A 27,426-nucleotide genomic window follows, 5' to 3' on the forward strand; every position below is an offset into this window, starting at 1 on the left:
CTACATCAATATGCTATTGAGATTAATTTCTATGCATTGACAGTGTAAATAAGTTTTACACAATCAATCAATCACAACCCTCTATTTTGCTAGCTCATAGTTAATTTTGAATTTAATAAATTTTAAATATGAAATGGAAAGTTGTGATTGAATGATTGTGTAAAACTTTTTACACTGTCAGTACATAGAAATTAATCTCTATACTATTTGCAAAGTATATGTTTATGCTGTACCCAGTTCCAATAATAATACCTCTAAGTCAGATCCTTAAACAGTACCGGACAAAATAGAATACAACATCAGCTATGGGGTTAATTACACACAAACCATAACATATAAAGCCGGTCATTTTATTTGAACAGACCATTATTGTTTTTAAACCTTAGTCCTTTTCAACCCACACTACTATCGATCAGGCAGAACCAGATCTCACTCTCATGCAGCAGCATCAACAGCATTGTTGGCAACATCCTTTTCCAGAAAAGCCTTGATATATTCCTCTCTGCACATTGAAAACACAATATGAACCACAACAAAAAGCCTATCTGATTGTCCCATAGGCTACTGAACTTGTTAAATTATACCTTGCAGGGAGATGATCATGTGGACGGTTGTATGGAGTCCAAACTGGTTCACCAACAAAGAAACGCAAAGCCTGCATATTTACAATCATGTAAGACCGCACTTATGAGTTAGACTAATCTTCTATTTAAGATAAAAAGAAACATTGAAAATGGCAAAATGCACATCCAATTGCTGAAAGATGACAAACACAAGCATAAAATATGTCATATCTCAAGATACACCTTCATCATAACACATATACAAGAATACAACTAACAAAAAAATTTGCAATCAGATGCTTCGGTCACTCAAAAAATACAAAAATATGACTCACAAGAAAGCCTTTCAAAAGGGGCACAGGGAAATGCAGTAAAGTATGACCAAGTTCAAGGCCTAAAGAGTCAAAGTTCCCCAAAAAGGGACAAACTGACAGGAAAATGAGAAGTTCATTGATATAATGCTTTTGTAAAGATGGCATCAATACCTTAATATAATTGGTCTCATCTAGTGTAAAGCGATGATACATTCCAGCAGGTAAAATGATCATTCCTCCTTTCTTCACCCATACACGAATCCAAGCATCATTGCGATCCCTGACATCAAAATAACCTAAAGAAAGACAGGAAGTATTTAGCGTGTGGTTGATTTGGGGTTGTCCTCATAGATGCTTTGGTGTGATTGCATTGGAAGGACGCAAATGAACTTATGTAAAGACTATAAACGCCAAAACAAACACACATTACAAGATAGCAAGAAAATAAAAGTAAGGGGAAAAAATTGCTCATACCACTTCCAGCAACAGCATAGCGGATCTCCTCATCAATGTGAAGATGCTCTTCAAAGAAGCTTTTGATCTTCGCTTCATAGTTTGGCATCTTTTCAGGGCAGATCTCACAAACATCCTGCAGAAAGAGAGCCTCAGGTCAAAATGTTAAACAAACATAAATGCAGACAGAATGACAAGATTCTGATTGTTACACAAAACTGAACACAGTCATACTTTTGCATATTGTTAATTTTTCTGTACACAAATTTATTTACTGAGTAGAGGGGAAGTTAAGTATAAATGCTAAATTGCTAATAATGAAACATTAGTATAACAAACCTTGTAGGTGTAACCACGTTCTTCACAGATCTTTTTCAGATCTGGATCTGTTTCATGGTTATCAGCATCTAATTTCCAACTAAGGACTCCGATTTCTGCAATGTGAAGATAAGCCCAAGATCAGATGCGAGAATAAATGTCACAATTTGTACATATCAGAAACATAACTGACACATGCAACGAGAAAATTACCATCAAGTTTAGCCAATGAGACAAACTCCTTGGGTTCTCTGTGATGGGGAAGTCTTTGATCTTCATTACTGTCATCCATGTACCAGGCTTGAATGACTTCCTCTCGGGGATCCTGTGAAAAATGACATTTGAAAGAATGATTCCTCTTATTTCTGCTCAATTTTGAATGAGAGCTCATACAACCTCCCAACAACCAAAAAGTAACAATAGGAATAGTACAGAACAATTTGAGCACATTACCATGATTAAGAATGTAGTAGTAATTGGGAAACAAATAATCTGTTTCAGATAGATGATTGGCTCTAGAGATATCATCATACAACAGCAATAATAACATAACAGGAACATTCAATTTATACCCACTTGCAATAGGACATTTAGCAAAAAGAAACAAGTTATCTACGAGTAGGAACAATGACAGTTAGCATCCAGTTCTCGCAAAAAACATCACAACCTATTTATCAATGCGAGATGATCAAGAATTCACTATTTCACACATGAGATGCAACAACTTTCAAGTTCTTCAATAGACTCCGAATTCAAAATTTGATAGATGCAACATGTTCTGTCTCTCCTGAGTCCTGAAGAGTAACGAGACAGGTTTTGATCACACAACAATGCAGACTCAGGTAAATTCCTATAAAACCAAAAAATTGAATTGTTTTCCCTAGGGTTTTAAATTGGGGAAGCGGTCGCGGTTATGTTGCAGAAATGCAGGTTGATAGGTTGATGCGGCCGCAATAGCGGTTGCTATACCATTACCACGAATCAAAAACCTGCGACCGGATCAATTCAAAACCCTTGTTTGGTCAATTAGATTCTCAAGCAAGGGGTCAGAACTCAGAAGTCAAATTTCCAACTTACTGATTCATCCTTAAACAAATTCATTAGAAACAAATCATGAAAAGATCAATAACTTCATCCACATCCACATCCACATCCACATGCATACAAATTGGTCACAGTTGAATTCAAATAGCTTAGGCTACGATCATTCAAATTGTTAATTCACAACAAAATCTATGCAATTAACAGAACAAGGAATCATGTTTTTTTGGAACAAAACAAAAATTGCTCCGATGATGAGAATCGAGAAAGTACGAGGAATACCTTGTCGGAAGAAACCATGATGATAGGTTGGTTCGGTGGTGCAGTTGGTGGTTCTTTTGATCGGATATCTGTGACTTGTGCTTATTGTCCACGCGATTTATATAAACCTCTCAACCTCATCATCACCTTTGACCACAAAAAGTCAAAAATATTTCTTGGACCTTCATTTTCCCTATCACTTTTTTTAATTTAAAAATATTTTTTAGATTCTGTTTTTAAGATAAAAAAATTTGTCAAAGATTGTAGAAGAAGTAATATTGTGTTTGATAGAATGATTTTTTTTAAAGATTGATAGAATGGATTTGTGTTTGGGAATGATGTGTAAAATAAATTTAATAAAATAAATGTTGTTTACATGGAATATAGTAAAATTAATTTTAGGGATAAAATTATAGAAATAGATATAGTGAGTATTAGTTAACAATGAGAAAGAAAATGTGAGCAATATCAACGCAGGGAAGCACACCACTGAATAGACTTGGGCAACCTCGAGCCACCATTGCGAGTAGCTACTCACGTTGAAATTTATAAGCATCTAGGTATATATTGTTCACGAGCAATCTCTCAAACAATGTAGAACATATTCGTCCTCTTCATTCCACACAACACATGTAGCTGACATTGTCATCATTCAAACAATATTTTCCTTTTTCTTTTGAAAAATAGATTTTAAAAATTGTTTCTGCAAAATTAATTTTAGATAAAAAAAAAACTAAAACACAAATTAAACAAGCCCTGAGTTATGATTCACTTGTTATTATAACCGAAGGTAGAGACTTTATTTGGGCTTCTAAACCGGGTTCTAAAAGGTTAGCATACTTTTTGAACGGATCCTTATTTTATTGCCCCAGCATCTCCAATGCATAGTTGCTAGTTGGGTTGTTTAAAAACTATTTCGGTGGGTCCAGACTGACACATAGGATTTAAGCAACCCAAGCAGAATTCGCTCCAACCACAGTTGCTTAGTTTACTTTTAGTTGGGTCCCATTATACCTCTTATATTTATATTATTTCAAGGTAATGACACTATACAAGTACATGAATGAAAGAGAAAATATGATTTTTTAGTCAAAAAGTAAGGAGAGAGAAAATAAGCAACCGTTGCTTAAATAAGCAACCGTTGCTTAAATTTAAGCAACCCAACTGCCACGTCATGTTGCTCCAGTGGTGCTTCAAAATAAGCAACGTTGCTTAAGTTGCCAACTAGATTTAAACAACCCCATTGGAGATGCTCTAAGGATGTAGGGTGGTATGGGTATTAGAATACAACTTTGTCAAACATTTCATTCCTTGGCAAGCTTTTCTGCAGTATCTTTCATGAGCAGCACAAGCTTTGGATCAGTGTGTTGTGTAATAATGGTGATGGTTAATACTGGTAGTGAGGTATTCTTAGAGCTCGAAATCAGCTCCAAAATGATTTTTCTTCTACTTTGGCAATGAGTACATCTTTCTGGTTTTAGGATTTGACAGGTTGGGTCCAATAGCATGTCATGTTAATTTTGTGGATATCAATGACTTGGATATTAGTCTCCTCTCCTGCTTGTTCTATGTGTTCTTGTCAACAGGAAGATATTCTTCATTGTTTGAGAGAGTGTCCCCATTCTAAGGAGATTTGGTGCAGGCTTGAAGCTCTGGCTTGGCCTAATTTTATGAATGTTAATTTACGTGATTGTATTCTTTCTCAATTAGAGGGATTGCATGTTATTTTTGCTGCTGCAATTTGGAAGAACCATGGAGTTTAGATGGTAAGTTGAAACCAGGCAACACAAACAAACTATATAGATATGCATTTCAATCATTCTGTAAATTACACATTTGCTTGTACACTTTTTCATCATATACTATATACAGTGACGCAATAAAAGAGTGTCTATACTTATACACGAATTTCACCTCGGATAGAAGTGCCTTATTGGAATGATAATGAAATTTGGATCGCAACCGATTGCCAGCTATACATATTCCAGGGCTCTAGTTTCTAATGCTATTGATGTTTCCTGCCAAAGATGAAGAGCATAGTTATGTTAGAAGAAACAACCAGTTTATATGGTCAACAAGATAAAAGATTAAAACCAGATATCAAACACACCCTATATAGACATTAGACATTCATTTAAAGTTTCAACCATCTCAAAAACTAAACATCTGAGTCAAAACTATTTACTGATATCTTCTGTTTTTTTGATGCTTCAGATATTCCATTTTGTTTTCAGTTTCATACAGTGCCAAGTTCCGTTCTTTTAAGTATTGAGACCCAGCAAACCTCATAAGAAGCCAGGTTTAAATATAAGTATTTTTTGGTGTAGAAAATATAAGGTATAAAGCCAGAGATGAGAAAGAGTCACCATAATCTAATATTAATTCACCATTATCTATGCAACTTCTTTTCTTCATTCCTATTTCCTTACTGCATAGATTCATCCAGGACATGACACTAGGTATTATTGGATCAATCTTGTTGCTTCTCAACTCAAATTTGGAAGGATCCCAGGTAAACTGATTTGAATATTTTATTTTCTATCTCCCTTTCCTTAATGGAATGATGATTTGGATTCTTGTGGATTCTCCATGTCTACCTATGTGTATGATTAGTAAAAATGATGTATATAAATTATAATTTGTATCTTGCCTTCAGTTTTGCAGGGCTTGAGAATAGACAGCTTGCTGTGATTGCCTTCCCATGATCCAAAAGCCATCCCACTTCACTTTGCGTTTCACCATCCTCGTTTTGTTTAAGTGAACACCAGAGTTGCTTAGGAAGTAATATGTCCTTGTCTCCATCTCTGACAGAGTTCTGCACATTTTCACCTACAAGCTCTCGAAAGATCTTCTGGAGTTGAATGGAAAGGACATGTAAATGAAGTCAATGAAACAAGAAGGAAAAAAATACAAACACGAGAAACGGAAGGGAAAGAGATCCTTGTTCACTCACAGTTTTTGTAGTGCCAAAAGTGGCGACAGCCTTTGATCCCTGCCAGATACCAGCAACTTCTGAAGCAGCTATGGGTGAAGTAGAAGCAAAGGCAGAGTCACGGATAGCACAACCTCCAAGTTGTTCGCCATTTCTGAATGGTCCATACCACTGTTCACGAAATACTCTAACACTCTGTAGCACCATCTTTGTATTATCAACTATATGGATATGCTGAATAATCCTAACCCGAGATTCAAACTCTTGAGGATTGATCAAGCAGTACTCCAACTCTAGGAAGTTATCCTTCTTTTGCCAGACAGCAATGTAAGAGCCACTGGATTGGTAAGCAAAGGAAGTAACTCCATTGTTTTCCCCACCCACTTTCCTCTCATCCACACTGTATATTGTAGCAGCATCAGCCTCACATCCAACAGTGGGAAGTAACTGAACGGATTTGTATTTAAGAACATGATCCTCTGGTTCAGCAAGAGTGGGGCACTGAGTCTGCCAATCATAAACTTTAACCTCCCACTCTCGATATGCTTCCGGCACCACCGACTCTGGCAGTTCAATTGTCTTCCCTTGATTACTGAAGTCCGCACCAAATCCATCCCATTCACCAGAGACTCTTTTGGCAAATTGCGACCACCCTTCAACACTTTCGTCATATACCTTGAGAAAAGTTCTACATCTATCATATATGGAATAGCCAAATAGGTATCCAAACCACCTAGTATTCTATAAAATTCTAAACAAGATAAGGAAGCACAAATTTGCATAATCATGGCATGAGTTATATCCATTTTACAGGGCAGGAAAAAAGTAACAGCATCGCAATCTACAAATGAGTTTGATAAAGACAAAGTGCGAACACCACCTATTTGGCCCTTCAAAGATAAAGGCTATATCACATTAGTCATCTAATTATATCAAATATGACACTTTAAATCAACAAAATTATACCATCAAATTTTCATCTTTCAAGGATCAAGTTGGGCGGCAAAGATGTGCCATTAAAGGACATGTATTGTAATGTCATGTGCACATATAGAATACTAACATGTACACTTTTTCAAAAACAAATCACTCAAATGCCCCATTTGGAAGAGCTTATTCGAGCTTATCTTTTAGCATCGGTAACTTAGTTTCAACTTATATCAATAAGTTTCTCATATTAACTCATGAATAATTGTCAATTCGATAAAGGGTTATTGTCATAAGCGTTTATTAGCATAAGCATTCATTAAGCTGTTTAGTCAAAATGAAATGGAAAGGTTTGGAACAAATGGCCAGTGTTCTTACTTGCTGAGGCTCTACTTCTCCCAGCACACTTATCAGGTCATCAATTGCAGCAGTGACTTTTCCATGGCGTCTTGATTGACTGAACAGATGAAAGTTCTCCTTCCTGTTTTGAGATTCAAACAAGCTACCAAATAGTTACAATTGACACAGCTTCAGAAAATGGCCACATACTATATGAGTGAATATTACCTCCTCCTCCAATTGAAAGAAAAGGGTCTGAACCCCTGAAATGGCATCCTGAAATTCCCATTATGCAGCAGTGAAGCCTATATTAGAGAAAAGTTGCACTTTAAGCATAAAGATCGAGCTAAAAAAAGCAAATTAGGGAAGTGATGAGTAGGGAGAGAGAAGAGGAGTACATGTAGGTGGGTTGAAGAAGAAGTGGTGGAGAAACGATGTCGCTGGAGAAGGCATGGAGAAGGTGAAGTGGTGGAGATGACGGCCATGAGCGGAAGGAAGTACGTTAATGGCAGAAACCGCGGCTACTACGACCATTCAACGAGACATTATATGTATGCTTTTGGATAATGTGTGCTGTGCAGCGAGAAAGAGTTTGCGACGGAACAACTCCGTCACAATACTGCGACGGAAGACAATCCGTCACTAAACTGCGACGGAAGACAATCCGTCACCAAAATTGCGACGGATGGAATTCCGTCACTAAATTTGCGACGGATGGAATTCCGTCACTATTTTGCGACGGAAAACAATCCATCACTAAGTTTCGACGGAACACAATCCATCACTAAGTTTCGACGGAACATAATCGTCACAAATTTGCGATAGAAGAAAATCCGTCACTAGAGCGGAAAATAGCCAGTCAATGATTTGCGACGGAATAATCCGACACAAAAAGTCCTTGTCAGACTGTTAGATTATGTATGACGAGAATAGATCTGTCAATCCTTAGCGACGGAATATAGAGAGAGATTTATTCCATCGCAAATTTTATCTTGAAAGTGGTTGTTTAAATATCCCTGACGGAATTCCCCCACTAAATTCGCATTAAACCAAGGGACTTTGTGACAGAGTAGTTTTTCGTCGCTAATATTGGTACTTTGTTTCATACTATATTTTTGTGTAAATTGTTTTATTTTTTACATAATTTTTCTCCACTAGAAATCAATGTTATTATACAGCATGGGTATTTTAATGGCTAAAATTTATTGTGTTGAGTTTCTTTTATTTTTGCAGAATTTTTTACAAGGAATGACTCAAGGTCCCTTAGCAACACACTTACAATAGTCATGACAATCCTAAAATGTTTTTGGTCAATGAGGATGATCAAGCCTATAGAGGTTAAACACTTAAACTCCTAAGAATTAGCCATTTGGTGGGTCACTCTATTATGGCAAATTCTATACACGAATATCCAGTTTTCATCTAACATTCAATCAATGCATATTTTAGCTGCAATTTTTCATCAGACATTCAATCGACACACTTTTTATAGGCGATAAATCGCTGCTAAAGCGTGTATTAATTGAATATCGATGAAAACCAGATATCCGAATAACATTTTCTAACATTGAAGACACTGCAGCACCCAACACGCATACCATCTTGCTAAATGAACTATCCACATAATTAGGATTTTCATTCACTCAACCTCATTTTTTCATAGATTCCATTTTCACTCACTTTTCTTCATATTACATTATTTTTTCTTTTCACACTGATTTCTTTCATTCCAAAAGGTCCTTGTTGGAACTCATAATAAAAATTCCCAAGGAATGCCATCTAGGACAACATGCATCTAACGTTTGCATTCATCCAAGATTTGAATATGGACCAAAAAAATTGAGTTTAAAACTTCTGGGAACTAACATTACCCAAACTACCTTTACAACCTTTACACAAAGGAAAGCTGTAAGAACATGTAAAGGGCTTTCCAGCTATAGTTGGCGGTTCTATCAAAACAAGTTTGCCTTCTCTTTGTATATATGCCATTATTTTTCTGAATGGACAAACTTGATTTAAACAAGTGATTACACAGAACATAACAACAGCTTCACATAGACAAAAATTTGTACTGAGTAAACAGACACTAAGTGTTCTTAAACTTATTTGAGTCTCATCTCATGCTTGGTCTGTTTTAGGTTCATAGACAGACCTTTTACTTGGTAATATGCTTATGTTATAATATCTAAAACAAGATACACTTGTATATTAAAGGACCCTAATGAGCTGCAAGAGGAAATCTATTTTTCTCAATCAAGCCCTTCATGTATTCCTTTCTAGCAGGGTTATCTTCCTGTGGTCGATTATATGCTGTCCATACAGGCTCGCCGATAAACAACCTCATCAACTGCACACATCATGCACAGAAATAAAACAACTAATGATTAATCAAACCATAAAAGCTTTGAATCTTTATCTATTGAAACACACTTCAAACTGAAATTTCTTCCTTCTCATCCTAAGAATGAAGCCATAATCTAGAGTCTTAATGATTGTGGTTAGAATAAGATAGTTCCAAACCTTCACATAATTACTTGTGTCAAGAGTGAACCGATGGTAGATTCCAGCAGGTAAAATGATGAGATCACCGGCCTTGATCCAAATGCGAATCCATCGATCAGCTTTGTCTCGCACATCGAAGTAGCCACTTCCTTCCAAGCAATAACGAATCTCTTCATCCTGATGGATGTGCTCAGTGTAGAAGTTCTTCAACTTCTCTTCATAATTTTCCACTTTCTCTGGGCATAAATCAAGCAGATCCTACAACATATATTCAAATAAACAGAGATATATTGAAAAACGCAAATAAATGCTATCAACAATCAGAACATTCGAAACAAATGGTCAGCACACAATAGCAAATTTGAAGGATGGCCAGTTGGTAAGGGAAAAATCTAAGAAGAACAAAAGTTCAGAAGCTCATAAATTAACCTCAAATTGCTAAATCTCTAAACAGGCAAGTAATATTTTGGTCTAACAACTATGCTACTAAGATGTGTTTGGAATCCAATCTGAAATCCCAAAACTATGATTTGGATTCAAGCTAAGACAAACTTTTGGCCAAACTCTGTTTTGGACTAATAGAAATCCAAACATGCTATGAGTACTGAGAAATGGTGTCAGTCTCAGAGTTTCAGTGTAGCTGCTTAGTTCTGTGCAGCCTATCCTAGGAATCATACACTGTTCATACAAAATTGCATATCATGCTCCTCTATAAAATCAAGTCTAATGAGTGTATTCCATGATTCCCTCCAAACCTTATGATAGAATGAAACAGTAAAACTTTGAAGGCTATCTATAAACAATTTAGATCACAAGCATGGTTCTTTAGTTTAATTAGTTGAATGTAATAAAAATTAAACACAAGATTACCATGTAATTGTATCCCCTGTCTTCCCTAATCTTCTTCAACTCTTGATCGTTTTCATAGTCAGTTGGATTCAGCTTCCAGTATAAGACTCCCAATTCTGCTAATTGGTCCAAGGAAGCAAATTGCTGGGGTTTGCAATGGTGTGGAAGCCTTGGATCTTCATTGCTATCGTCCATGAACCATGCCTGTCACATTTTTTAATCAATAATAATGAAAATGAAGCCTTAGATTGATATTAATTCATTGGTACATAGAGAAGAAGAACTCACCTCAATCGCCATGAGTGACCAACTTCAAGTTTCAATGAACCTTGTCGCTTATTCTATATGCGAAAGTGGTGATGATAATTTATATATATGAAGTACGAGACCAAAAAATAATTAATTAATTAATTAATTAAGAAATTAAATAATATTATTGTGGAGTATATTTTGTATTATTAGTTTATTACCATCTCTTCCCTTCCTGTGGTTGGTGTTTTCTGCTATGGAAAATATCATCATTGTCGTTTTATCTTACACTTTGCTTCTAGAAATTACTTGAGCCGCTTCTTTAATTTCGTGGCAGAGAGAAGTTTAAAATGCCAAATTATCTCCTCTCTTGTCATATGTGACAAAATATATACGACAATAGCATGACAACCTCAAAAATAAATTATGAACCTATTAAACGATTTTAAATTAAGACTCTAGGCGTAATTTTACTGATATTTTTCTTCACAAACAAAGTTCAAGAATTATACATTAATCATGTAAACAAGTTTTTTCATTGTTACTGTCAGAAAAATGTATCATGTTAACAAGTTTTACATGAATGTCCAATTTGGATTCACAATCTTAATGTATGGTTAAATTCAAATGTTGTTGTGTTTACAATTTCATAATTAAGTAAAACGGTTTTACACTGAAAACCAAGTTGATAAGTCTAAGAAAGAGAAGTCACAATCTTTATTAAGCTTGATAATTCTCAAAGAGAGAAAAGTCACAAGAGTACAAGACAGAATTTGGAAAAAGTGCCTAATGCAAGGGCTAGGCTCAACTTAGCCCAAAATGTCACACCATGAATATTACTAATCCAATTGGACCAAGACAACAAGTCCAATTTTCCTATTCTATGTGGGCCAGAACACAAGCCCAAAAAATCCCTAAGGCTCATATAAAAACCCAAGACAAAAAAAGTAGAAAGCTGCATTTAAAAAAATAACCTCTTTAGATAGCCTTACTTGTTTGTGCTAAAATCAAACCAGAAAGCTGCATTTTCTTCTTTTGAAAACTTCTTTAGATAGCTTTTGCTTGTGAACTGTTTTTTATAAAACATAAGAGACTTACTTTTAAAAAACTTCTTTAAAAATAACTTTTCACCAAAAAATCTGTCAAGCGTGAACATAATCAAAATTGGCAAAACAAAAAAAAACAAATTAGAGTAAACAAAAGTAAGAGCAGAGAAAACATTGGCTTGCAAAAAGCTATTAACATTTAACAAGAGGCAGCACAACAAATTTACATATCCAATTATCCATAAATTCCTGGGAAAATAGCTGCTCCTGGCTCTAAATTTTAACTCAAAAAACCTTCAACTACAGAAACAAGAAATTCCCGACGGATGAAAATTAGATGGCTGAATTACAAAATTGATCAGGTAAGCGGGAGACTCAACTATCCTAAACAAAATAAATTTACCAAGCAGTTAAAGCTACTAAAATTAACGAGCAGCCCAATCCTTGCAATAGGCTCCAAGAAGCTATGGTCTCTTCGCTTAAGTTATGCAGTAATCACCTCCCTTCAATCATCTACAGGTCCCAACTCTGCATAATCTATCTGGTCTTGAGTTTTAGGATCCTTGAACATCTGCAAAGACACTCAGATAACATAAATTTATGACAGAAAAAGTGATAGTTCATCAAATCTTGGTTTATAATTAGTATTTCACTATGGTACACCGGTACGGTACCTGTACCGAGTACATATATGGGTGGGCTGAGCACAAGAATTGAAAAAAAAAAACTAAGGCTAGTATGTGTGTGTATCTCGACAAGTTAGAAAAACATCTTCACAATTAATATAACTAAAATATACATTGTTGTCAAAACTAACAAAGCATATCGGAGAAATTGAGATTTATGCACGATGCATGAGAGAATTGTGAGTTTAGTAACTTAGTTTTAGTTAGTGTGTGCCCGCGAAGTACCCACCCAAAAGGTACCAAAACATACCTGTTTTTTTGTTTGCTTGAATAGTTACTTCAGTAAATATCCGATGCTAATTTACAAGTATCAAACGAGTACCAGATACAAACCCAGTACGTGTATGACAGCCAAAATGAAGTACTTATGCTAAAGATCATCACCACCATGAATATAAACCATTGTAACAACTCAAAAAGGTTGACAGCTGCTTATAATCTTATAAGCAGTAACTATTAGTCTTTCCAGAAACTTTTGTGAGGGCGTATATACGCACATATATATACATAGGATATGTATGATACACACATAAAAAAATTCTGAGGCAACTAATTCACATGATACATACAATAAAAAGTAAAATTCTTGTGGGGTAATTCCCTCCGAAAGCCAATGAGTAAATCTGCCCCTGCTTTTGAGCATGGCAGACAAAGATCCCAATCCCTGCTTCATAGATGTTCTACAATTCTAACATCTCCAAATATCAATACAGCAACCAGGACAATCTAATCTATGCATCTATCACAATTCTCTAATTGATATACTTGAAAGATTTATTTTCATATCCTTGTTACGGAACTATAGAGTTATGTTGTTATACAACAGTTGAAAAAAAAGATTATGAGTTTGTGACCGACCTTTGTCATTGAGATCAATGGGAAGGGAAACTTTTAGCTGATTGTCAGCTGAGCCACCGGAAACTACAGGCAATCTAGGCTGTGGAGGAGAGCTAGTGCTACTACGGCTTGAATTCCCATTTGAGGCATGGCCCTTCACTGGAAGGTTCACATACATGTCGAAGTTAGATGAAGTTACGCTGGTCGATTTCTTGCCCTTCAATCTTCCCCTAACACATTAGGCAGCAAAAGAGACTAGTTCACAGGTTCTCACTGATGGAATTGATGTCAATAAACAAATGACATTTGGTACTGCAGATACCTGTCTTTTCGCTTTTCAAGATACCGCTGCACTGACACTTTTCTGCTTGCTTGACCCTCTACATCTTTTATGAAACAAAAAAATATTACCAATACTTAGGTTCTTAGAATTTGATGTATGAAAGTTTGTTACAATGTATTATGTTTAAACAGAAATTATTCTCCCTAGCTCTTAGAGATACTCACAATCTAAGTTGAGTATTATGCTACCATGTGAGTACATGAGCATGTATCATTAAAGTAGTGCATACTTATTTAATTAAAGTAGTGCATACTTCTTTAATATTTCACTAATTTAATATACCATAAGTCTTCCTTTTTCACACGTATAACTATATGTTAGCTTTTTGCCAATTAGATCCTTATTAGGAAAGTATATAAAAGGAGAAATACCAATGATTCAATAGTTAAAAATATTGGAATATAATTATCAGAAATAGAATAATTTCAGTTATCAGAAATAGATATTAACTATAGTAATTAGAAAATAATCATTCTATAATGGAGGTAGGACTATTAAATAGGAAATTAAGTAAAGTTAGTATGTTATAAATAATAGAAGATAAGAGGTTAGAACTATCAATGAATTGGTAAGAGAATTTGAGCCTTGGGGCATGGATGCAGAGTGTTTTAGTCCAGAGAGAATTATTCTTTCTAATAAAATATAAAGTTCCTGTCGACTGGTATCCGAGCTTGCATCTTGGAGTTGTGGCCATTGAATATGAAAGGACCCAGGAGCTGTTCACTGTCCGTAAAATGAAGAATGAAACTCATGACATCCTTAAAGAAATGAAGCTAGAGATTGCAGCTTGGAAAAGGGAACTCAAGGACAAATGCCAAGGGACTTCCGGTCTCTGAAGGAGGGGATGCGTAGGGATGGCTGGTTCACATCAAGCAGCACTTCACAGATTGGCAGTGGAAGCATTGGAGGGACGGGCTCACCATTGGTATCAAAAGTGGGAGAGCCGTAATCCTAAGGCCACATGGGCAGATTTTCATAGGGCAATGCTCAAGCAATTTCAGTCTGATTATGATCCAAAATTTACCAATTTTAATCCAACAAAGGGGCCTACAGTCTGGGGATCAAGAAAATGGAGAAGATGAAGCTTTGAAGAGCAAGAATCGGGCGCGGCGTCAGTAGAGGGTCAGCACTTAAAATGGATGTAAGAAGGAATGAACTACCACCAACCTTGAATGGATGGGTCTCGGGCAAGCCAGTCAACCCACCCCACCATCAAAACCACTAGATAGAGACGGGACACCAAGCAATTAGGTCATGCGATCCCCAATAGAACCGCATGACTGGAATGCATGTTTGGTGGCAGAAGCTACGCCAGTAACAGAGAAGGGGATGGAGAAGGTGGGCGTTCCGCAACTCCGAGGTAGAGGTGCAGCGGATGAGAAGGCAGTTCGGTTGAGCCTAGAGTCACAAAAAGCTGGTCACGATTATGCACTAATGGGCCCGAACCCAGTGTACTTAGCTGTTGGATGGGTTGCCAGTTGGCAGGAAGTGGGAAAGAGCTCACTTAACACAGGAATCGTCACATTTAAGGCAATAGCTAAGGTTGAGATCATAGGCCTTCCAAGCCACTGCCCAAACTATCAGGTTAATAATAGAAGATAAGAAAGAGAAACTATCAATGTATTTGTGAGAATTAGGGCCTTAGGGCAAGGAAGTGAACAACCCTCAAAGATCTCAGTGCTATAATCAGCGGAGACTTTAACTGTTCTTTCTAACAAAAGACCAGGTTCCTAACACTATAGCAGCAATATTTCATTGCTTTAAGAATTACAAAGAACAAGTTTTTCTAGCTGGGCATTAAATGGAATCAGTACTCATTTTGCCTGAGTAATTAAATGGCTGACAATCTCTCATGAACTGACATGGTTATGAGTACTAGTACTCAAACATATCTTGTATAAGAACCTCCAAAAACTTGCCGAATCAAAAGATAGAAAATTGGGAGGGCATATCAGAATAATTTAAAAAACAGAAGCAGCAAAGGTCCAAATTCAGCAGAGGTCAATAACAGCTGTCATTTTCTACTAAAAATTATCCATAAATCTGCCAAAAAAGATAACGTAGAAAGTTCTAGCAGACAGCGAAAATCCACAAACTTAATTATCCTTACCAGCATCGCGAGGTATGCTCACTTTCTCCCTGTATTGCAGAGGATATTCCACCATCTTATCTGTAATATCAAATTTGGAACCCCAATTATGAAGTTGCCAATACCGCAAAAAGTATAAGGATCTTAACATCTTTAGTTCCAAGCTAGAGCAAATTATCATGATCTTGAACAAATCAAAGATGTTTAGCTATTTGTCGATTTTCTGGATACAAGTACTAGGTAGCTTGAATTCAAAAATTGGTGTTAAGAGAGAATTTGACTATAAAGATGTCTACATATCCAATGATTTTTGCACTTGCACAGAAATGAGCAATTGATAGCATGAAAATCCCATAGAACGTGCATAAAAAATAGTACAATAAAAAACAACTATTAGCTTGAACTCATTTTTATGATCCTTTCTCCATTAAAACAAAGCAAGGTAACTTGATGTTATTATATTCTGCTCCAAGTAATTAATTGAATATGGTACGTAAGCCAGTAAAAATGCTATAATGATTATCTGCACATGCATATCAAATGAAATAATGCATTCCTTCAAGAAATTCCAAACATGATGTAATGGGCATTGAAAGAAGTGAGTGATTCCTTTGCACATTACATAACTAATGCTTCAATGCAAAATTAAGCAATCTTTCTACCCAATTGCTACCTGTTTGAGCAACCTGAAGGATTGCTGTATCAACGGGGAAGAGCGCATCCTTATCCATCAGTGAAGGGCAAGTAGAAGCCCAAACTGCTGCATTTTTATTTGAAGGGTCATCCTGAGGACATTGGACTGGGCTTGCTGCAAGCTGCATAATCGATCGTGCCTGCAAATCCAAATGTCGCTGCATTGGAAGGTGAAATTTTATTGGAAATATCACCAGGTATTTAAGCCAGAGGACACATCATTACCTACCTTATCAGGTGAGACTCCATCATAGACATTCACCTTACCACAGTAGAAAATTGTCATTTGCCCAAATGATCCACTAGATGCACAACCTCTATAACCACATCACATATATAAGCAGTGTTAGATGGACAATACATAAAAGGAACACTGGATCAGCTTCTGTCATGTGTATTTAATGCAAATTTTATCAAATTGAAATTATTTGACATCTTAAGTTTCAGAATCATTCTCCTAATGTGAAATGTAGCTGTATAGTGGAACTTTTGTACACTTTACAACTAAGCTGGACTCTTATTTATAAAGAATGGCATAAGTGCAGTTGTTAATTTAATAAATGAAGACACTTAAGTATATCTAGAACACCAAAATACAGTACTTGTGCAGCTTCCTTTTCAGCTGGACATAACTACTACATATTGCAACTGAAAGAAATTATTAGAAATTGGGAGGCCTATACTCAACCACAAAAGCTAGCTCAAGAGTTGAGGTTTGCACTACCCTTATAAAGGCTATCTATGCTCTATCTCTAGCCAATGTGGGACTTCTAACAGAAATCTTAGAGATTTGGCACCAGCAGAACATTTGATTTCCTACCACAACCATGGCTGGAATCATGGGTTATTGACTATCTACCCTTCAATTAAAGGGGTTCGACAGTTTAGATGCTAGGAATAAGGAAACAAGTCTTAAAATAGAGATGAACACAAATTCATGATAGAAATTTCCTCCTATTTGTTCTTGCCCCTTGAATCTAGAAATTTGCGATGTTAAGAATCATTTCCATACTTAAAAAAGTCTTCCTAGTTTCATTTGATGTTTGCCATATACTTAATCTCCATGAATCTTGCCTCCACCTCAATAATGATATCTAGATAGAAAATTTAAACAAAAGCAGCTTAAGATTGTTGGTACTTTTGATGACGCTAAAATCTAGTTTGACATTGTAAGAGTTCAGCCATGAAAAGAAAACAGAAAATGACAAGAAAATTAAGTATACAATAGTAGTAAATAAAAGATGCACATGCAACCCAGCAAATATAGAATAACATTAAACTTGAAGGGATATCTAGATCTCACTCATACATAACAGGGTATTACAGTGTCGATTGGTCCAGATTGTCGACCCAACCTAGTGGGAAAAGGTTTGGTTGTCGTTATTGGGATATCTAGATTTGGTAATAGCAAATATCCACTTCCTAGTTCCTATACATCAAGTGGTTGGTTGGATGGAAATGAATTATCCTTCTACAATCATCTATTCCTCTTCGAAAGATGCATCCTCCAATCCAAAGTATATAGTTCAGGAATGTATCTAACATCAAATGCCTAAATGACCATAAACTCCATGCATATCCAATCTGTTTGTAAAAGTGTGTTTTGAAACCTAACCTAGTAGGTCGCCGTGTTGGGGGGAAATTGATCCTTAGAGAAGCTTCTAGGAGTAGCTTTTGTGGGGGGTTTCTGTGGGATTTAACTGAGGATTCATAACCGGAAAAGTACCCACTTTTATATCCTCTCAAAAACAGCTTTCCCTTCACTTTCCCCACACACATTCATCCATACCAAAAGCCTACCATCTGTATGATCTTCCATCTCACTCAGTAAAGTGATAAAACAACAGTAACAAAATGCAGTTAAAAAAAAGTAAAAAAACTTCATTGTTTCAACCATCCAAATCATCCTATCTATCAGTCCCTCGAATCTCCACCATTCACTCTCACACACAAAAAGCATTGAAAAAGGAAAAAGACAAAAAACAGATCAGACCTGGGGCTAACAACATTGGCATCATTCGTCTCTGGAAGTTTCTCCGCAGACGGAGATTTCTGCGGCTCTTCGGCGGCAGCCTGAAAACCAGCCTCCTCCGCAACCGGTGCCGTCGCCGGAGCTTCATTCAGATTCCTCCCCTGCAATTTTTCTCATCAATTACCAATCCAATCAAAAACCAAACGAAAAATGATAGAGTGAGCGACTGACTCGAGAGGAGGCATGGGGAGGTTGCTGGTGGTGGTGGTAGTGGCGGTGCACGGCGGCGGGAGAATCTTCGTCGGTGGGTTCTAGAAGCGCTTTGAGGGAAATGACCTGCTGGATCGCTTGCGATTTGTTCCAGGAAGGTCTGCGCATCCCTGTACGAACACGTGTCTTGTGAAAATCACTTTATTTCTTAATTAATCGTAATTAATCGTAATAATTAATGATTATAAGTACTATGATTGTTGAAATAATTAAAATAATCCGCATCCCGATTACATAAATATTAATAAAATTAAATAAAACAATGGAGGTTTTTCGGTACCGGAAATAATGGAGGGAAGAAGAAAGAAAGAGAGAGGACCTTTTTCTTTGAGGAATCTGCGACAGTCTTCGCGAGTGAGCTGAGAAATGTCATCCTCGGTGAGGTGTTTGAGGGGTTTGTCGAGGATGGATCGGAAGGTGGCGGTGGTGGTGGTGGTGGTGGTGCCGCCGTTCATCGCCGCCGATTCCCCCACCGGTGGGTTGGTGGGACCATGTAGTTCTAGAGAGAGAGAGAGAGAGAGAGTGAGAGTGAGTAGTGTTGGCAGGCAGTGTCTTTGGGGGGAAGGGGAAATGAAATGAGGGAAGGGTAGGGAGGGGGGGGGCTTTTTATGAGTTGGGATGAACCCTAAGCTGCCACGTATTATCTGTCTTAATTATTAGGGACTAATTATCTCTCAGCTTTTTTTTTTCTTCTTTTTTTAATTTAATAGACTCTATTTTTATTTTTTATTATTACATTGGAGTTTGCATAAGTTTTGTAATTATTTGTGTGTGTAGGGGGTTTTTTCCTGAATGAATGGGTCCTGGAATGAGATGATCATGATATCATACTTTGTCCACTTGTGATAGCTTCTTCCATGCCATTCATTCACATCTACTTTTTATTTTTATTTCTTTGAAAGGCCCATTAAGCTGTACTTGGGGCCCCTGCACTTGATTTACTAAGTAATTAACTGCATTTAGTTTTCATTTAATTAACTTGTACTCCTATTTAATATAAGTACTACTATATGCACTAGTTATTTTGGATTATGATATATTCACACATAATCCCAATATCTCTTGTTTTTCTTCATTATTATATGCTTGTTTTTCTATTGGGTGTTGGTGGAATGAGTTTCAATAAATTTTTACAATTACAATTATTTTTCTTCACTCCACAAACAGAGAAACTAAAATAGAGTTTTCATTTTTCATTTTATCAAGTTTTCTAATTATATAATAACATATGTATACTTTTTGAAAATTCAACAATAAATTCTTATAATAAATGTCATTTATTTTCAAAAATAAAATCCACTTGTCATGATTTAAATTACAAACTTAATGAAAATGATATAAGGAACTTTCATCTATCTTTTTTTCTTTACAAATTTCTTGATCATATGCATTTGTAGTCAAAGTTGATTATGGGGAGAAATTACTATGAGTAGTTCTATCTTTAATTATTTCAAAACATATTAAGTTATTAAAAGCGTAAATATATTTGAATTAAAAATATTCCTTTAATTTTTAGAAATTAAAATTGCAAAAGAAAAGAACCTCATGATGGTGACTCTAGCTACCCCCATTCTTGTCTTAGTTGCCATTAATGTTAGGTTGGCACACCATTTTCACCTACATTCAAAATGTGAAACAAATAAAAGAAAGAGAAGAAAAATAGAAGAGGAAATAAGTGTTTTGGCCCGTTTGGTTACCCGTTCATTTGTTTTGTTTTTCGGCCCATAATTCAACATCTGTTGATGGACAATGAATTTATAAAGCATTAATTGGATTGGATATCCTTGGAGGGAGGAAATAAAGTTATAAAGGTTTTCAGAAACTTCATAATGTTGACTGGGTTGTGTCCAATGTCATGTCCTAATCTCCCTTCCTATAAACTTTATGATGAGACTTTATTAATCTTCAGGTAAACAAAACAAATCCCTATAGATTCTCCTGTGTAAGAGTAATGCATGCAATAAATTTCTGAAAGTGAGTCTTTGAATTACTCCTAATAAGTAATAACTCTATATCTGATCAAACCAAACAAGTCATTAACTTCTTAACAATTAATTTAACCAAAGTTTTTTTGTGGACAAGATCTAGTGAAAGTTCCCGTGGATGAATAATGTGACCTGTGACCTGCCACCTGGTGTATGCCTTCTGGTTTGGGTACAAACCCTGAAAGCTTCATCTATCTAATGACTCCATGTCTCACTCCACAAGGGTGATTCTTCTATTTTTGGCCCCAAACTGCATTATTTCTTACGCCATGGAAAGTGCTTTACTGTTAGTGTTATTGGTTCTCATTGTCTACCAAGAAATAATAAATAATTATATTTTCCTTTTCAGTGCTTATGGATTTAGCTCAAGAACTATATAGCTATGTTTGGACAATATTCGTTAGAAAATGTATTAGAAAACCATTGAGGAGTCCGCTTTGCAACTTCGTTAGGCAAAAATATAACAGAAAAACATGTTTTTCAATAAAAATGGAGTCTAATTTCTGGAAGCAAAAGAAGTGAGTATCATTAAGATAAAAAAAAAATTATAGTGTGAATGAAATCACAACGTCTCTTTATTTTTTGGAAGGTGAAAGTCTCTTATGATTGTCATGAACATTTATTTTTGGGGTCAGGGACAAACACATCTTATATTCTCTGGAAATAATACCGTAAACTTCACTAAAGACAGAGGAGTGCATCAAGTAGAAAGGCATGATTCACTTTCTGGGTAGGTGTACATCATCACCGATCCTAAAATAAGTAACCCAATTACTCCAAGGGCCCATCAGGACCATTCATATAGGGCCTAAGTTTATATGATCAGGAACCCAATCATTTTCTTTCCAAACTCTTTAGAATTTGTTTTGGGCTATATTCCACTCAGGTCTCAGGCATCAATGCCATTGTTAGCCCAAAATAAAAATACTATATAATTCAAATATTCTTTAATTTAAAATTTAAATTCTTATTTGTGTAACTCAAAATCAGAAGCTTAACCTACCCTACTTTTTATATTATAGTCTTAAATTAAATATAAAACCAACTTTTTTATTTTTATAATGTTAACTTGTGTTAGTATAACTAACTACAGTATCAAATAACGTACGATAAACAATGAACTTCTAGTACTATTTAGAGGCTCATGCAGAACATGTAATCCCAAATTAAAGGAGAAGTATGAGCTTATTTAGTCAACAAATGCATCCCGATTAACTTCTCGTAATATGTGGTCAAAACTTAACCTTTATCGCCTATTCTTCAAATTCAAAGTCTAAAAAATGATGTTATAACATAGAGGCGACTCTCCCTACACAAGCTAAACAACAAATTAATAGCATCGGTGGAATCACTCTCAATCACCACACTCTTGATCCCAAGACATTAATTATTATTTTTGGCATTAGTTTGAAAGCTAATTAGAAGAACTAAATAGCACATCCTCACGTGCCATGTTTAAAAAAAAAAAAACATTGTAAGAATATCTATATGATATATATATATTTGTCTTGTTTAAAATAAAAATTGTTATTTGATTTTGAGACAAAGAAAATATATAGTATCTGTAAAATTGGAGTGAATGAGTGTAAAATTTCTTAAAAGAGTAACCTAAAAGTTATTCACACATCATACTATGGGTGATGTTAGTGCTTTTCTACTTTAATTATGATACATAGACATCAAATAGTACATACAACTCACATTGTGTTTTTTTTTCTCTATCTCTTATTATATCTCATTTATTATTTCTCATTTATTTTTCATTGAGAGTATTTAGTATTTACCTTGAGTGTCTTCCAACATTTCTCTTTTTACTTTAGAGTAAAAAACTACCACTACTATCACTTATGAAATAGACACCTCACCCTATATTTTATCTAATTGATTAGAGCTACATGGTTATTTATTTCTGACAAACTCTCAGCTAGCATTGGACTGGAATAATTTTCTTACACTTTCTGAGTGAGTGATCAAACAGATGAGATGAGTAATGAATTTGAAATGCAGAGCCTAGAAAGCCTACCTCGTTGGTTTGCCCTGTACAAGCAAAGCAAAATCCAGAAGATGGGGGAGGCAATCCTGAATCACACAATATTGTGACTTACTTGGCCATATGTGCTTTAAATTCACTGGTAGGTTTAGGATAGGCCTGCTACAAAGATATCATATGCCTTCACTCCATTAAATACAACTTGCTTCCCCTCTTCCTCTTTTCCCTTTCATCTTTACTTTTTCAGTATCATTTTCATCCACACCATTTAATGCTCTCATAAATGACTCTGGTGTTTGTTCTCTGTTCCGTGGGCCGGTTGCCCCATTCAATTTATTGTTTGAACACATTATTTTATTTTTCTTGACCAATTTATCCTATAGCCAGTAACAAGATTAATTATCGCTCTATAGTAATCAATACATTAATCAGTTTTTTTTTTCATTCATAAGAATTTGGATTGAAACGTACAAAATTACTTATTTAAAAGACAAAATGGTGAATTAGTATGCAAACTCAGTTACTTTTGCTCAAATTATTCACTCACGTATTTATACTCATATTGTTTTTCATTTTATCTAAGCTAAATTACCAAATATATGTAGTGCACTAAGTGCTAATAGTGTGTTTAGATTGGTGGTAGACACAATTAAACCATGTCACCTCTGAAAAAAATTACTACATTTTATGAAAAATGTAACCGTATATATTAAAAGATTTTTATGTAAATTGTAAAAAGAAATAGAAGCAGGAGTTTTTGACAGGTTTTGGGTCTGAGTGCAGAGGACTCAGATGTTGGAGCCGTACGAGACAGCACTCTGGATCTATACACTCTCATGATACGTACATTTTCACACGGGTGATGTTGCTGCCGTCCACCTGATCAACACCCTCATTTACTCTCTATGTTTTGGATCTTTATATATATGCTTAATTACTAAACAAATTGATTGATGAAATATTGATCCATTTTCTGATGAGACTTTCTCTTTGATTTGATAGATCATGCAAATATGCAAATAATTTGTTTTGTTTCTGATGTGTTCAAACTCTCAACCAAGTGCTATAACTCCAAAAGGTCTTGTTATTAACCTTGTCCATATTGAATATGATTCATTTTTTATAAAAGGAAATATAAGTGTAAAATCTGGAATGTTGTATATTATTGTAGTATTTATCGAAGAATAACTACTCTTAAATCATTCAACTACGATCGAAAATGAGCTTATTATAAAATGTAAAAAAGAGAAGGAAAAAAAAAGTTATAATTTGCGAACCAAACACTTATTCATGTCAATGTGGGGTGGGGTTAGCCCAATAACAATATTGAATAATAAATTGGGCTAATCCGAGCATTATTCTGGCCCAATATAAGGCGCTCAGTAATGTAGTATAATATTAATGCATTTGTGCCAAATGAAATAAGAACTCTAAAATTGTGTATATGGAGTTTAGGGTTGGAAACTTATTTTATGTTTTTGTCCACCAACATTCACTTTCATCTTATTTCCATTATCTTTTTATTTATTGGCTCGTAATTTTTTTTAGGGAATTTTATTTTTTGCACGGATGAATATTTGCACTGCACCTTTATGTCCCTAATTTTCACCCACTTAAATTTTCTTTCCATTTTTCAATTTCTTTTTATCCCATCATACATAATATGTCTCACTTCTCTTTGTTATATTTCTATCTCTCTAGTCTCTAATAGGTGTGGTTCTTATGAACAATTTTTTACTGAAAAAAATTACTTCATTAAATTAAATTGTGAACTATGGGAATATTATTTTGAACTTTTTCTATCTCCAGGTACTCTTGCACCCCTCTTAGTATTCTCTATCTCTCTTATTGCACTTTTATAATAATGTTCTTTCTCTTTTTATCATTAAAACCTTTTCTAATGTTTTTGTACTTTTTACTCAATTTAAGGGGTCAATGGAACCCACACTTCTAAAATACAATTAAAAATAATTAAAAAGTTCTCAACTTTTTCAAGTGTCACAGGACTGAAAGAAATTGCAATTAAAGTGAAAAATGGATCAGGTGCTGATGCATTCCCTTGCTCACATAAATTCAAATTTCAGTCACCACCTCTAATAGTTGCCTCTTTAATTTGTTTTGTGGTTAAGAAATTTTGTAGGGCTGGGATGGTGTTCGAGTTCAATAAAACTGTTGAATTTAAAATACACTTTCAAAAGACTTGTATTTAATCTTATCCCAAGAGAACAATCAAGAGTTTAAATATCCAATCTATTAGGTATAAAACTTTGTCATACCACTAAACCAACACATTTGACGTTCAATAGTTGTCTCTTTTAATAAAAAGACACATGCATATGAATAAGCCATATATCCTTTGATGCCTAACTAAATTTACTATGGAAACTAAGCCATATATCAATCGATGCATAAATCATAACTAAAGAATAAATATGAATCATCTACTTGTTAAATGAATAATGCATTGAATATTTTTTATATTTTACATGAAATATATTTAGTTTTTCTATTCAATGTTTTTCTTATAATTAATAAAATATTTTATAAATTTATTTATTTTTGCTCCATCAGAAAATTATAAATTTCTAGCTAGTAACTACGATGAACCCAACTCTCAAATACTCCTAAGTCCAATAATTATTTATTCACACCTCAAAATGAGGTGGAATGAGGTGGAGGAAGAGAGAGATAGGAAAAAAAGAAAAAGTAAGAGTGAGAAAGTATAAGATGTGATAGATGATAAGAGGAGAGAGATAGAAATAAAAATAGGTGAAAATGAAATGTATAAAAAAAGATGTGTGTATATTCATTACCCCTCCTAAGTCTAACTCAAAAATGAGCAAGGCCATAGCATTGGATCCAAATTATTTCAATCTTTTGTTATTGGGTCCCAAAAGGAAATGAAAACATGGACCCTTTCTAGTTTCAACATCATATATATCCACACAATGAATATAGAAATTCTTAATGCACCAATTATTTTCATATCAGCATATATGAAACTAATTTTTCAAAAACTCTGAAATTGATAAATAAATTTCTCTTAACAAATTATTCTTCATGCATGTGTGCCGTCCAGAGATTGAATACTTGACTAAATGCTTAAAAAATTCATCTATCTACTAAATGTGTTCTAGTAAGTATGTGATGAATATTTTTTGAGAAAGAAAAAAAAGGCAGCAATAGCATATATAGGTGAAAGTACCCCATACATGTGAGATATGTAACACAAACATTTGACAAATCAGAGGCTTTGTTTGAAACTAGTACAAGTCCTTCACACTGATTATTCACACACTCACTCACTTCATCAAGTTGCAACCCCACCCCTATCACAATCATCCTGAAGCCTTGTAGGGACCCATGCCCCCCACCCTTTGGGCCTTTTTCCCTAATACTCAAACAAAATCTCTCTCACTCCATCTCCTCTTTTGGGTTCCATATTCCCTTTCTCTTCTCTTTTGACTTGGACTTTCTTTCTTTCTCTCACTCTACCATCACACGCAACAACAACAACTGCATACACCTCACTGTTCTGCAACAATAATACCACACCCTCTTCTCTTCCCTTCAACACCCTCACTCTCATCTCACTCTCATTGTCCCTTGCTAACGTGCGCATTCCCACCTCGGCGATGGTCATAATCCGTCACCTCCGCCGCCGCAAACACCACCAACACCATCACTGGTTGCAAGCCTTCACCACCTTCACATTCCTCTTTCTCTCCTCTGCTTCAGCCATGGCTACTCTCTCACCACAACCTAGTAAGTAAAAAACGAAGCAGATTAGTTTCTTAGGTCCAGAACTAAGTTTTCACGTTGCTTTTCCTTCTTTTTCAGGTGGTGGAGCAGTGAAGCATCCTTTCAGGGAGGAAAACGAAAATGGGTCGCAGTTTACTGCGGTGGCGGATCAGAAGAGACTCGGCGGACCAGGGTCATCGCCGCCGTCATGCAGATCCAAGTGCGGGTGGTGCAGCCCTTGCCAACCGGTTCATATTCCGGTTCAGCCTGGTTTGATCATACGCCTTGAGTACTACCCAGAAGCGTGGCGATGCAAGTGTGGGAACAAGCTTTTTATGCCTTAAACAATAGTAATGATAATGATGCAGCATAATCCTAGTACTGAAGAAAAGAAAAAAGAACACAAACATTGCCAGAACCGAACAGGGAAAACGGTAGCAGACAGCTATCTTAAATTTTTCCCCTTTTGGGGGTTCTTCAGTGTTAGTGCCTATCATGCATTGATTATTGAGTACCACTACTACGTTTATAATATTGATTTTTGAGTTAACCTTTTGAGGGAGAAGGGACAAGAAGGGAACTTTGGGAATGTAAGATATTAAGGTGTGATTATCGAGAGGGAACATCTAATCTAAACCCTTCTCTGCTTTTTACACACCCTAGCTTCATATATTAATATGATTACCCTTTCTTTTTGTGTTTTTTTTTTGGTTTTATGTTTGTACCCTTTTTTTATAAGACAGTGAAATTATGTGTATGAAGGTTGTAATTATGATTAGCTTCTCTTTAGAACAATAGAGAATTTTCATTATTATTGTCTTTAAATTCTTCTTCTTCTTCTACTTCTTTGTTCTATGAATCTTTTTAATGTGTTAAGTTGAAAGCTTTAGTATAAGGAAGGTGCATCTTTGAATGGATTAGAAACAACATGGTGAAGAAACTTTTGGGTCTGGTTCAACTTATTGATGTGTTTCCATGTACTTTTACAGGTTGAGGTTATTCTACATCACTGTTTCAAACCATTTA

The 27,426-nt window shown here is 35.4% G+C and overlaps 5 protein-coding genes across 9 annotated transcripts; 1 reads left to right on the forward strand and 4 right to left on the reverse strand.

Moving 5' to 3' along the window:
* Positions 1-219: 219 nt before the first annotated feature.
* Positions 220-3,129, reverse strand: LOC130717950 (acireductone dioxygenase 2-like). The gene is made up of 7 exons (XM_057568363.1): positions 2,972-3,129; positions 1,862-1,973; positions 1,670-1,764; positions 1,352-1,466; positions 1,049-1,173; positions 585-655; positions 220-502 (listed from the first exon to the last, which is right to left on the reverse strand). The coding sequence occupies exons 1-7, from the start codon at positions 2,987-2,989 to the stop codon at positions 436-438; spliced, it is 603 nt and encodes a 200-aa protein (XP_057424346.1). The 5' UTR covers positions 2,990-3,129; the 3' UTR covers positions 220-435.
* Positions 3,130-4,721: 1,592 nt separating this feature from the next.
* LOC130717946 (uncharacterized) lies at positions 4,722-7,677 on the reverse strand. 2 transcript variants are annotated; one of them, XM_057568361.1, is made up of 6 exons: positions 7,547-7,677; positions 7,377-7,453; positions 7,188-7,290; positions 5,904-6,557; positions 5,601-5,798; positions 4,722-4,968 (listed from the first exon to the last, which is right to left on the reverse strand). In XM_057568361.1, the coding sequence occupies exons 1-6, from the start codon at positions 7,631-7,633 to the stop codon at positions 4,924-4,926; spliced, it is 1,164 nt and encodes a 387-aa protein (XP_057424344.1). In that variant the 5' UTR covers positions 7,634-7,677; the 3' UTR covers positions 4,722-4,923. The 2 variants fall into 2 exon arrangements, with proteins under 2 accessions (XP_057424344.1, XP_057424343.1); XM_057568360.1 differs by having other exon boundaries at positions 5,601-5,801.
* A 1,418-nt stretch (positions 7,678-9,095) lies between these two features.
* On the reverse strand, positions 9,096-10,939 carry LOC130717951 (acireductone dioxygenase 1). The gene is made up of 4 exons (XM_057568364.1): positions 10,788-10,939; positions 10,521-10,703; positions 9,669-9,908; positions 9,096-9,495 (listed from the first exon to the last, which is right to left on the reverse strand). Exons 1-4 carry the CDS (start codon positions 10,797-10,799, stop codon positions 9,367-9,369), a joined length of 564 nt encoding a protein of 187 aa, XP_057424347.1. The 5' UTR covers positions 10,800-10,939; the 3' UTR covers positions 9,096-9,366.
* Positions 10,940-11,968: 1,029 nt separating this feature from the next.
* LOC130717215 (protein TIFY 4B) lies at positions 11,969-19,264 on the reverse strand. 4 transcript variants are annotated; one of them, XM_057567360.1, is made up of 9 exons: positions 19,004-19,264; positions 18,646-18,794; positions 18,436-18,575; positions 16,672-16,759; positions 16,423-16,582; positions 15,771-15,830; positions 13,640-13,697; positions 13,339-13,547; positions 11,969-12,365 (listed from the first exon to the last, which is right to left on the reverse strand). In XM_057567360.1, the coding sequence occupies exons 1-9, from the start codon at positions 19,137-19,139 to the stop codon at positions 12,349-12,351; spliced, it is 1,017 nt and encodes a 338-aa protein (XP_057423343.1). In that variant the 5' UTR covers positions 19,140-19,264; the 3' UTR covers positions 11,969-12,348. The 4 variants fall into 4 exon arrangements, with proteins under 4 accessions (XP_057423343.1, XP_057423342.1, XP_057423341.1 ...); XM_057567359.1 differs by having other exon boundaries at positions 13,640-13,703; XM_057567358.1 differs by having other exon boundaries at positions 16,423-16,600.
* A 6,650-nt stretch (positions 19,265-25,914) lies between these two features.
* Positions 25,915-27,211, forward strand: LOC130718406 (EPIDERMAL PATTERNING FACTOR-like protein 5). Its single transcript, XM_057568989.1, has 2 exons — positions 25,915-26,424; positions 26,500-27,211. The coding sequence occupies exons 1-2, from the start codon at positions 26,295-26,297 to the stop codon at positions 26,742-26,744; spliced, it is 375 nt and encodes a 124-aa protein (XP_057424972.1). The 5' UTR covers positions 25,915-26,294; the 3' UTR covers positions 26,745-27,211.
* The last annotated feature ends 215 nt before the right edge of the window (positions 27,212-27,426 follow it).

This window comes from Lotus japonicus, chromosome 5, assembly GCF_012489685.1.
Source record: "Lotus japonicus ecotype B-129 chromosome 5, LjGifu_v1.2".
In the NCBI taxonomy this organism is placed as follows: domain Eukaryota; kingdom Viridiplantae; phylum Streptophyta; class Magnoliopsida; order Fabales; family Fabaceae; genus Lotus; species Lotus japonicus.

Bases quoted from the DNA above. Each gene is read 5' to 3' on its own strand.
- LOC130717950 (XM_057568363.1), bottom strand. The intron at 1,765-1,861 runs GTAATTTTCTCG...TTCACATTGCAG, and splicing joins CTCATTGGCTAAACTTGATG to AAATCGGAGTCCTTAGTTGG. The intron at 656-1,048 runs GTATTGATGCCA...GTAAATATGCAG, and splicing joins ATGAGACCAATTATATTAAG to GCTTTGCGTTTCTTTGTTGG.
- LOC130717946 (XM_057568360.1), bottom strand. From the start codon at position 7,633: ATGGCCGTCATCTCCACCACTTCACCTTCTCCATGCCTTCTCCAGCGA. The intron at 7,454-7,546 runs GTACTCCTCTTC...TCTCTAATATAG, and splicing joins CTTCTTCAACCCACCTACAT to GCTTCACTGCTGCATAATGG. The intron at 6,558-7,187 runs GTAAGAACACTG...ACTTTTCTCAAG, and splicing joins GAGAAGTAGAGCCTCAGCAA to GTATATGACGAAAGTGTTGA.
- LOC130717951 (XM_057568364.1), bottom strand. The intron at 9,909-10,520 runs GTAATCTTGTGT...TATATGTTGTAG, and splicing joins ACAGGGGATACAATTACATG to GATCTGCTTGATTTATGCCC. The intron at 9,496-9,668 runs GTTTGGAACTAT...TGATGTGTGCAG, and splicing joins ACACAAGTAATTATGTGAAG to TTGATGAGGTTGTTTATCGG.
- LOC130717215 (XM_057567357.1), bottom strand. From the start codon at position 19,139: ATGAACGGCGGCACCACCACCACCACCACCACCGCCACCTTCCGATCC. The intron at 16,760-18,435 runs GTCTGATCTGTT...ATGTGGTTATAG, and splicing joins GCCAATGTTGTTAGCCCCAG to AGGTTGTGCATCTAGTGGAT. The intron at 16,601-16,671 runs GTAGGTAATGAT...CTTCCAATGCAG, and splicing joins ATGGAGTCTCACCTGATAAG to CGACATTTGGATTTGCAGGC.
- LOC130718406 (XM_057568989.1), top strand. From the start codon at position 26,295: ATGGTCATAATCCGTCACCTCCGCCGCCGCAAACACCACCAACACCAT. The intron at 26,425-26,499 runs GTAAGTAAAAAA...CTTCTTTTTCAG, and splicing joins TACTCTCTCACCACAACCTA to GTGGTGGAGCAGTGAAGCAT.